The 11,127-nt window shown below is 43.0% G+C and overlaps 1 protein-coding gene across 6 annotated transcripts in view; it reads left to right on the plus strand.

Annotated features, from left to right (window-relative positions):
- The window catches only part of LOC117588846 (cyclin-dependent kinase 14), a 104,880-nt gene extending 97,409 nt beyond the window's left edge, over positions 1-7,471 (plus strand). For all 6 annotated transcript variants that reach the window (XM_034280341.1, XM_034280342.1, XM_034280343.1 and 3 more), the window contains 6 exons: positions 49-140; positions 3,340-3,514; positions 3,589-3,850; positions 5,307-5,519; positions 5,584-5,763; positions 7,303-7,471. In XM_034280341.1, the coding sequence (XP_034136232.1) occupies positions 49-140; positions 3,340-3,514; positions 3,589-3,850; positions 5,307-5,519; positions 5,584-5,763; positions 7,303-7,367 (987 nt within the window). In that variant the 3' untranslated portion in view covers positions 7,368-7,471. The remainder of the gene's footprint in view (positions 1-48; positions 141-3,339; positions 3,515-3,588; positions 3,851-5,306; positions 5,520-5,583; positions 5,764-7,302) is intronic.
- Positions 7,472-11,127: the final 3,656 nt, after the last annotated feature.

Here is an 11,127-nt window from a genome sequence, read left to right on the forward strand (position 1 = left end):
CATGATACATTTTTCACTTTTGCGTTTCTGTTGCTGTTTTCCCCACAGGGCGACTCCCCATTTGGGAAACAGGAGGCCTACGTCAAGCTGGAGCCACTGGGCGAAGGGTCCTATGCGACGGTCTACAAAGGATTCAGCAAGTGAGTACCAGCCACACCCCAGACAGAAGCAAGAGGTGCAAGAGGATGATGGCCCTGCCTATTGGGGTTGCCATGTCAGTGGGTTAAGTAAAAAATGATTGTTGAAGGAGAAGCAACCTAAACCTCATCTCAGCTTGAACTTCTCTCGCTCGCCTGATGAGCATCGCTCCAAAAAGCTTTCATTTTTAAGACCCCAAAAAGGAGAGTGGCGAGCAGGGGGGAAACTGTGTCATTTTGGACTGATTTATACGCTAGTTTGCATCCATCCCATGCCCAGATCTGCGTTTTGCATCCATTTCTTTGTCCCCGTTGGCAGACTCATTACAGAACCAGAGCCAAAGAGCCAGCCATGCAAATGTGGCTATCAATCAAGTGGAGGGTTGGCCCACAGCCCACAAAGAAAAAGGATGGATCCATGTGGGTCATGGGATGGATGCAGTACTTCCTTTTCCCCTTTTTTTTTGTGATTGTTGTGTTTGGCCCATTTCCAGGACACGCACTTTTCTGTTCCCAACTTGCTCCACAATTGAGTTGAGTTCCTGCTGTTGCCTTCCTCCCTTTCGTGCCATTGCTAACCAAAATGCTGCCTCATTTGCGGCTCGTCTGGCACTGATTTCTTTGGGAATTGGAGTTATGGTGGGGTTGCAGAGTGTAGCGGAGTCTTTCCCCCCTTCATAATTTGACAAATGAGCCTGGAAAATGTGTGCAAAAGGTGGAAGGCTAGGACAAGGATTCGTCACCTTTCTGACAGCCTCTGCAACTCCCATTCCGATGATAGATGCCCGCACGCCCGCCCGCCCGTCTCCTCAGTTACTCTGTCACAGGCAGAGGCCCATGACCGTGCCTGTCCTTCAATCTTATTTCTCTTCCGTTAACCCCTAAACATCCCTCGGCAGCGCTTCCACCTCCCTCCTCGAGGCACTTCATCTTTTCTTTGCTGGCAATCGCCCAACTCCATCTCCTTGCTTTGTTTTTTGATTTATTTGACAATCATTTGCTTTCGGTGTTCGTTCAACTTTCGTTCCTGCCCCTCCATCCAAACGGAAAACTTGTTTGGCTTTTCCCACAGCCTCTTTGGGCCCCTTTCTGTGCCTTTTCCACTGATTTTTCTCCCCCGTGCCTGTCCCTATTCTGCTCTCATTTGATATGCACGACAGCGCCTACATGCGAAATGAGTTCCAATTAGCCTTTGTTTATACGAAATGCAATTAATTCGCTCTAATTTATCTGCCAAATGGAAATGGAAATGCTTGGCCCTGCTAACCCTGGGAAACTCCCTCCCTTGGCCTGTACTTTTTCTTAGGCTGAGTCAAGTCAAAGTTCTTTGTTCCTTTGGCACACTGCACACTGCACGACGACGACGACGACGAGGACAAATCCTTACGCTCTGGTTTGCCTTTTGCGCCTTTTCAAATGGAAATTTAGGTCACTTTCCATTCGTTTTCTCCATGCTCCCTGCTGCCTCTAAGATTTATGCTGCCTGCTCCTCTCCTCTTCCCTGTTTTTTTTTGTTGTGCAAGTTTATTCAGGTTCTTTCTCTGGTTCTCTAAATCTCTCCCTCTCTCTCTCTCTCTCCCTCCCCCTCTGTCTCGCTGTGTGTTTGTCAATTGTAAAAGATTTCATGAATGATTTCACTTCTATTTGACTTTCGTTTTTCTTTGCATTGTCCTTTGCCAGGGGTCCACCGGTTGTTGCTCCTGCCTTATCCTTTGCTGGCTTTGAGCTGCTGCCGGACTATTTTCTACCTTCCTGAGCAAACAGATGAAAAAGGGGCAGGCTGGCGGGGGGCGGGAAAGCCAAATCTGAATCGGAATGAAGCCTTGAGAGTACTTGGAGCAGAAGTCAAGTTCCTGATTAGCATTTAGTAGGTCAGCTGTCACACGGCTACAGCTTACCCCCAGGCAAACTTCGATTGCGAAAACTTCTGCAGGAGACGACGCCAGAAAACTTTTGATGGCACACGCAAATTTTCGGTTTATGCTTAACTAAATCGTATTATTTTTGCATTAACAAGTGGCAAAACGAGCCACAAAGGCAAAGCCAAGTCCAAAGACAAAGACAAAGTTGTGTGCGCCACAAAATCGTGTCTAGGAATTTTTACAAATTTTTCATGGGATTCTAGCAGCTGTCTACACAGTAACAGGATGCAGGATGCAGGATGCAGGATGGTTACATGGTTACATGTGCCACAGCGGAACATTCGCTTTTTATGGCAAAAGATTGTGCGTTCGGTTTATGAACCGAAATGAAAGGTTTAAGCAACATATTGTTGGGGCTTGAGGGACAGTGTTTTGCTTGTATTTTATGGCAGCGATATAAAGTTGAGCGGAAATCTTCACATTTACGATCGATGGCAACAAATTGGGGCTGTACTTTAATCAACATTAACCATCCATGCTGCTGGTTGGATGGATGCTTCCTTGAGGGTTCCTCATCATCCTCATTAACCCTCGTTTAAGCAATTAGTCAGGGCCCACCGAAATTCACTTGCTCCGACGACACTTTCAACTTTCGACACATTCCATGGCAGTGGCAGACGAGGCAGGACCCTCCAGTGCGCTGCTTGAGCCATAAAAAACTTTTGCATCTGCGATTAGAAGAGTCCCCTCAAAGGGCCCCCCTCTGCCACTCCCACTAGTTTATGGTTAGATATGCTTGGGATTTTTTCATGGGTTTTTCTTGGTTTTTTTCGTACATTTATTTTTATTTTTCTTCATTTTTTGTTTGGCTTGGCTTGTGGAAATCCTTGCCAATTAGAATGCTGGCTGGGAGAGAGAGAGAGAGAGAGAGCGTCGCATAAACTGTTGGCCTCTGCGGCGGCAGTGTCAAATAATTTAACCTAATTTGACACTTCAAATGTGCTGCAGCCTGGCCTTGTGGGTGGTAGGATGTTTGCCTTACTCGCCTCTGTGTGTGGCTGTCTGTATCTTTGCCCCATCTTCAGCTCCGCTTGGTCCCTACCGTCTGCTGTGTCCCCTATCCTAACTTAAGTGTTTGCCATACATTTCTCTGCGTGTTTGGGTCGTTATGTCTGTTTAATATACAAAAGGGAACGTCCCACAAAAGACCTTTGGCATGGGCAGCCTCCTCCTAATTCCTTGTTGCTCCTGCTGGCAGCTGTGTAATTGTTGTTCCTTGGACATGCCCCAGCGCCACTTAAGTATTTATCTTATTAATTTCTGCTCTGTCCTGCCCACAGATTAACCTACCAGCGGGTGGCGCTGAAGGAGATCCGACTGCAGGAGGAGGAGGGTGCCCCGTTCACGGCCATCCGTGAGGCCTCGCTGCTGAAAGAACTGAAGCACAGCAATATTGTGACGCTGCACGACATCGTGCACACCCGTGAGACGCTGACCTTTGTCTTTGAGTATGTGGTAAGTAGATTCCTGCACTCATTCGACATGCAACCCCTTGCTAATGCTGAAATTCCTTCTGCTTTGCTGTGCAGAACACGGATCTATCGCAATATATGGAGAAACATCCTGGCGGTCTGGACCATCGCAATGTGCGTCTGTTCCTCTTCCAGCTGCTGCGCGGTCTCTCCTACTGCCACAAGCGTCGTGTCCTCCATCGCGACGTCAAGCCGCAGAATCTGCTAATCAGCGACTGCGGCGAACTGAAGCTTGCCGACTTTGGCCTGGCCAGGGCCAAATCCGTACCCAGTCACACATATTCGCATGAGGTCGTCACGCTGTGGTATCGTCCACCAGGTGGGTTGGTTAAAGGATACAGCAAGGGGCTTCTGGGTAGAAGGATAACCCTTGGAAGCCGATTGGTTTCCCGGGAATCGCTTAGGCTGCTCTTCCAGCGAATGTTTCAGCTACAGAAAGTTATCCCGAAACAGCATTTGCGCTGTGTTGAACAGTGGCAAGAAGTTGCCTAGAATCGGTGTACAAACTTGTAATTTACTGTAGAAGAAAGCTTCCCAGAATCCACCTCTCTTTTTTCATAGTTAAAGTAGAAAAAATATCCCTTGTCATAATTATTACTAAGCCAATCAAGCAGTTGAAAATACTTGTTTTTTTACTGACTTTTCATGCGAAGAAAGCATGGCAAATGTTGCCATTTTAGATTGAGATGAAAGGCATTTATCAGTGGCAGCAAGAACTCTCTTCTCCCAACAAATTTCAGTGGTTGCCTCTGCCATTCCCACACTTATATTTCAATCAGTGGAAGTCTTCCCTCCCAGTAATTAAAATTAATCCTCCAGGCTTTAACCAAACACCAAAAAGCCTTTTCATGTATGCTCTTGCTATCCATAAAAAGAGAGAAAAGATGGATAGATATTTAAGTGCAAACAGACTGTAGTTGAGAGGACTTAAATATCCAAATTGCATTTAGTTTTTCGCTTGTTTCGTGTGCTGTGGTGTGGTGGTGCAGTCGACGCTGAAAGCTCTCAGGAAAAATGGCAGCCATTAATTGGCGCCACGAACGCCAGTCAGGCTGAAAACTGTGCATTTAGCAACAGCCAGGACTTGAGTCGGATTAAATTAATGCCAGGACTAAGCCTGCAGGCGCTCCTTACTCCCGCTCTCTCTCTATCTCTCTCTCTTCGCTTTTGCTGACAAAGGATAAACAATTCAGATTTTTCCATCAATTTGCCAGAGCTAAATGGAAAACTAATGGAGAAAAGCCAAAGAGTGAGCCAAGAGAGAGCCAAAGAAATAAAGTTAATTTTTTCTAATATGCAATTCCTGCTGCCACCATCATCATCCTTGTCAGAGTTTGGGATCTGTTTGGGGGCATGCTGAAGCATGTTAAACAAATTTAATCTGCACTTCTTGGCAGCAGCTGAAAGGAGAGAGTGGCAACAAAAAAGAAAAAGGAGTAGGAAAATGCACAGGAAGTGCTGCAGGGGAAGAGCAGGGAAAGCAGAGAGCGGAGAGCGGATGTGGTGTGTTTTCAGCACCTGTGTGTATTAGTGTGTGTGTGTGGAAACTTTGTTTGCTGCTGGTCAAAAAGATAAGCATAAAGGTTGCTCCGGGCAACCAGAACATGATAAACCCAGCTCTCCGCTCCTCTCATTTGCTGTATATAAAATTGCAATTTATTGCTCAACACAAACAGAGAGAGAGAGAGAGGGAGAGAGAGAGGGAGAGATAAAAGCTAGTGGAAAGAAACTGCATTTGCTTAGGAAAGTTTTCATGTTTTCCCTTCTGTCTGCAGATGTCCTGCTGGGCAGCACCGAGTACTCAACGTCGCTGGACATGTGGGGCGTTGGTTGCATCTTTGTGGAAATGGTCACTGGGATGCCCACATTCCCCGGCATACGTGATACCTACGATCAGTTGGACAAGATATTCAAATTGCTGGGCACACCCACAGAGGAAACGTGGACGGGGGTAACCCATTTCCCAGGCTACAAGCCGCACAAGTTGGGTAAGTAATTGCACCGAACCGAAGCTCAAGTAAAGTTTGGCAACTAATTTGATTTGATATTCAGGTTTCTATCGGCCAAGGAAACTGGGTCACAATTTCCCACGACTGTACGACATCATCGAGGGTGAGACGATAGCGAACGCCTTTCTGCAGCTGAATCCAGAGGAGCGGATCGGCGCCGATGATGCACTGCTGCATCCCTACTTTGCGCAGTTGCCAAAGAAACTCTACGAATTGCCAGATGGTAAGCAGCGGATTGAATTAAGGCATTAAATATTTACAACATTTGCCGCCGGAACGAACCACGAACGAACGAATGAGCTGCACGTGGAGCAACTTTGTCGCATTGTCTGTGTGGCCAGTCGGCTAGAAAACCAATTAACAGAAGCTCTAGCTTATACGATACTACGACAGCAAAAGAGAGGAAATGTTTGCCTAAAGTTTCGAGATGGGGAAAAAGAGTAGCTAGCCCGCTCCTACTCCAGTTTTGGGGGCAGGGACAACTCATTTAAGTTTCGCGACAATTTGTTTGCCTTTTCTCAGTGCGGCTCCCCTGCAGGGGTAGGCCAGCGAATCCTTTTCTGAGGTATAGTTAACTGTAATTGCATTTCACAGTTTTAATTTGTATTCCAAGTGGTGGCGAAAACTTTTCTTTGCCTTGCCAACAAGTTGGTGGAGCAAAGAACACCAGGAAAAACTGTTCACAGGGAAACCTAATTATAAATCTCGGTTATATATACTCAAAATTCCTTTGTTGAGCGCAGTCTATGTATTTGGGATCTATAAGCAATTAGCAGGCTGCAAATTTAAGTCCATTTCCACTGCACTCAATGCAATCTGCAGTAAATACAATTTACATTCACTTCCGGCAATCCAGAGCACTGGTATTCATTAGAAAGAGCAGCTCCCCTTTTGTAAATGGCAACAATTTCAAGGAAAAGTCTCAGGGCAGACTATGCAATTTGGCAAATGAAATGCAATCCAATGGCAGAGCCACTCTGCACTCCAGCGTGCAGTGCAGTGTGGAACAAAAAAAACCGAAAAAGCATCAAATGAATGAAGTGCAAATTCCCCACTTTAAATGGGAGTTTTTGTGGCGAGGGGTGAGCAGAGCTTAAAGAGTGCTTAAAATGCGATTACCGCGTGATTTGTTTAGGCAACCCTCTGAACCCTCGGGACACCGAACACAAACAAGAACCCCGAACCCCATTTTTTTGTGTGTTCCATTTACGGGTTTTGGCTGTGATTTATACAAACTGATAGGGTCCGGTATGCTAATTTCTGGCTAAATCACAGTCGGGGGAGCAGCAAAACTTAACTAATGAGGGGGGGAAGAGTAGCTTCTGGTGCAGGGGTGTATAGTTTGGGGCTTGTGCCGACAGATAGAATCAATTAAAATGCAACTAATGCGCTTCATTTATCATGGCCAAGCGAAAAGGTCAACATACCCCGTTAGAGGTTTTTGTGGTCCTTTAGAGGAGGGTAACAGCAGCTCCAGTGGGAGGTATTGGTTTTGTGTGTGTTTGTGTTTGTGTTTGTGTGTGGCCGAGTGGAGGGGGCAAATGCAATTTTGCAAAAGGCAATTTTAATTGCCGCATGCGCTGCGCCGTTCGATGGCGGCCTGGCTCGGCCCGGCCGTAAATTAAATCATGTCATGGCCAGGCGCACGGCGCACGGCCAGGTCGTGCAGAATGTTGTCATAACTTGAATGTATATTTTTTTTAAATTAAAATTATTATTTAGTAATGCAACTCTCTCTCGCACTCTCTCCCACTCTCTATAGAAACCTCAATATTCACCGTGGAAGGCGTGCAGCTGTACACGGAGCCAAATCGACAGAATAAATGAAAATTAAAGCAAGTCCTCTCTGTGGATGGCGTACGTTTCTATTGTTAGGGGATCCTAAAAACAAAAGCCCAGCTCCCAACCCACCCCAAACCCCAAATGAAATATGTCTAAACCCCCAATCAAGCTCCTGGACTAGGCACAAGACATCAATCGTATCAATCAACCAACCAATCAACCAATCAACCAATCACTTCAGACAGCCATATATTATCGACGAGGGAGTGTGTTCCAGTTGCTGACGTTTTTGTACTATAATTCTATGATACTTTCTAGTTATTAGTTGCATTCAAAAGTGAGTGAGTGAAGCGCTTGGCGAGCGTACTAGCAGATACTTTAAACAATTTCAAATACGGATTGTACACAGCTGTGCAGCGGCATTTTATGTTCAGTCAAATTGCTAAACTTAGTTTAGATTTCTTTGTATTCTAAGGCTGGACATCGCTGTCCCCATCCCGCGGCCTTCTTGTCGATTAGGATACTCAATGTAGTCAGTGCGCAGATGTCTTTTTTTAACGTTTCCTTTCGTTTTTTGTATCATCTAAAGTCTTGTGTCTGCGTTAAATGATTTGTGAATGTGTTATGCATCGTATTTAGTTTCGATTTTAGTTATTTTTGGAAGCAATTTGTCATGATCGATCCATCAAGCACTTGCAAAAGACTAACAACATTCATTATTTCTCCACTATGATTTCTCTCACAAGTCCTTGAGTTGGTATCCGCATATCCGCTACTAAATAGTTTTTATAATGCTTTTCTTTGTCATTAAATACAAACCCGGGGGAGATTCGCCGCGCTGTTTAAGTGATAATTTTTATAATTATTAAATGAATTTATGTAAAAACAAATAAATTTAAATCCATTTATACCATTTAATTTGTTGCATCTTTTGTATTTGTATTTGTATTTGATTTTGGGTTTCCCTTTACTGCTTATTATTTGATTAATTTCTGTATCCTTTTAAGTTTCTTTTGCAGATATAAATTAGTGAAAAAAGAACTCCATCCATTTAGACGAATGAATGTTAAGTCGAGAGGCGAGAGAAGAAAAGTGAAGAGCCCCAGGCGGGGGGTAGGCTGATTGTATAGAGAGAGGAGGTGCGAAACCTAAGCATTTTCGAGGCAAAACGTAAGCAAAATGAATACTAGATAAACAATTAAATTTAGCAAAGAGAAGCGCAAATAGTAGAGTGAAATTTTTAGCAATCGACCGAAGGAACGAGTACGAGTACGACATTAAATAGCCATCAAATCAACTAAAGAACTAAACACTAAAGTAACCTAACCGAAATACGAGCATTTTACGAGTACATACATAGAGTTTGTAGAGCAACGCAACGCAATTGAATGAATCCAATCCAATCCAATCCAAAATGAAATCCATTTAATCCATTACCATAATTCTAAGAAGCGATGAAACGTTACGTACGATTTAGGGCCAAGATGCCGAGCTGCCAATGAGAGGACGCCCGCTGCTTGAGGCGGGCAGCGGCAAACTTTTAAATACAAATAATAATTAAAAAGAAATTAAATGAAAAGAGCTAACAAAATGTGCAAATTTGAAATCAAAGACACTTGAGACGGTTTTGAAAGAGGTAAATGAATCAAAAAACGATTTGAGTATAGAGAAACTAAAGCGTAGAACAAAATATATTATGAATATCCATCTCTAATGGATATAGAAATCTATATACATAAATGTATATCCATCGGAACGTAGGGACGAGCACATTTGAGTCGCATGCAATCAAATTGCTGAGATGAGAAGATGAAGGTTTTATGAGAAGCAGTCCGTGGGAAGGGCCATAAGGAAATAACAAATAACAACTTTATTAGGGCCAATGGCACAGGCCATTGCTATACTTTTGGCAGGCAGTGTGCAGCGATCAACGCACGCGTTTTCGTAGCGATACCAGATTATATTTTGTAGCAAAAAGTAACAAATTTAACTAAAGCGAAAACCAAGAGAAAACAAAAACAAAGCAAAATATTTCAAATGAATAAACTTTTTCTGTGATTTATGAAAAAAGTATGCAAAGACAGACAAGACAGACAGACACAAAGCACACACACACACACACACACACACACAGCAAAAAAACACTCCAGCATGAAGATAAACTAAACAAAAACTAAAATGAAAATGAAAATTAGGCACTTTAGAGAGAAAAAACAAAAAATAAGTAACGCAAGTAGTAGATGCTGAAATGCAAAGCGAAATTGTTTAGAATTATTTGCTAGCCCCCGAGAGCGGAAGAAAAGTACATTAAAATGAACCGAAATTTGCACACACTCAAAATTAATGAATGCCAAAAAACGAAAACAAATATCAGCCAGAGGAAAAGTTTTCGAGAAGTAAACACTGGATTCCGTTCTATATATTTTTGGTTTTCCTGCGAAATCATCAAAAATGAATGAAAGCGGAACAGGTAGAAAGAGAGACACAGATAGAGAGACGAAAGAACAGTGGTAGTGACATTGTAACGAAGCATGGCAACGCACTTTTTGCACTTTTTCCCATCCCGAAGGTTACGTCCATAGTTTGTAAGCCAATGGCCAATGGAAACAACAAAATCGAATCGAAGAAGATTGAACTGTGGTTTTCGTTTCTATTTTGCAATCTACACGGATGCACGTTTAGATCGATGCTTTTTTCGAGGCATTTTGTTCTCTAATTAAATCAAATCCTTTTGCACAACATTCGCGAAACAAAAGAACAGATGAGAAACCAAACAATTATGTAAGAGAAACAGAAACAGAAACAGAAACAGAATGAAACTAAGCTAATCCCTAAACGTAATCGAAATGGTACATAAACTAAGAATGTTTTTAGCTGAACGTGTCTAGTGGTATTCTATATAGTATATATTGTAGTAGCTAAGCGGCAGGGTTCCGGTTCCGTTCCCCCTACCCTATAGATAGACATAGCCATAGAGATAGAGAGAGAGAGAGAGCGAGCAAGAGAGAGCTCGAGCGAGAGTGAACCCTGGCAGGAAGGTAGGAACGAAAGGTAAAACATAAATCTATTTGGAACGTGGAGATACGAGTTCGAGATTGAAGGATCCGCAAAAAGAGGGATACGAATGAGATAACTTAAATATTTTTAATGCATTGAATTTGTCGTAAATATTTAATGTACCTTTGTTAAAAACAAAATAAATCTATTAACACAAATCAAGTAAAGCTAATTATGAATAGATGGAGCATGCAACTTTTTGTATAGTTATAGGGTTTAAATCGGGGGCCCAAATTGCCCAAGCCCGAAACCCACACCCCCACACCAACCGCATCCCTCTCCCTTGAGCCGAATGTGTGGATAAATTTTGTAAATATTTGTAGTTGATTTCTAAGTAGCGAAACGATGGGCTAAATACTCGTAATAAAAGAGGATCCGTATCCGAACGGAATACTGAATATTGAATGTTTATGATTTACCATGCAAAATGGAGAATGGCAACTAAATACAATTTGAATAAGTTCAACCTGTACAATAATTTAATATTAAATACAAATAAAAATGGCAAAACGCCAGCGAAAAGTAATCCATGCTGAGAGCAACACTATTATTATGGATGGTGTCCCACTTTGGGCATCCAATGAAGGCCATCATTTCACAAATTACATGATGAATGGCTGGGTCCTTCACCCATAAATAACAATCTAAGCTAATAATTTCTGATGAACGAAAATGTTGGCATGATCTGAAATTAACCTCATCCCCCGCCAATTGAAATACTTCAAGTGAATGACGGATTCGGGAAGTG

This window comes from Drosophila guanche, unplaced genomic scaffold (genome assembly GCF_900245975.1).
Source record: "Drosophila guanche unplaced genomic scaffold, DGUA_6, whole genome shotgun sequence".
NCBI lineage: Eukaryota > Metazoa > Arthropoda > Insecta > Diptera > Drosophilidae > Drosophila > Drosophila guanche.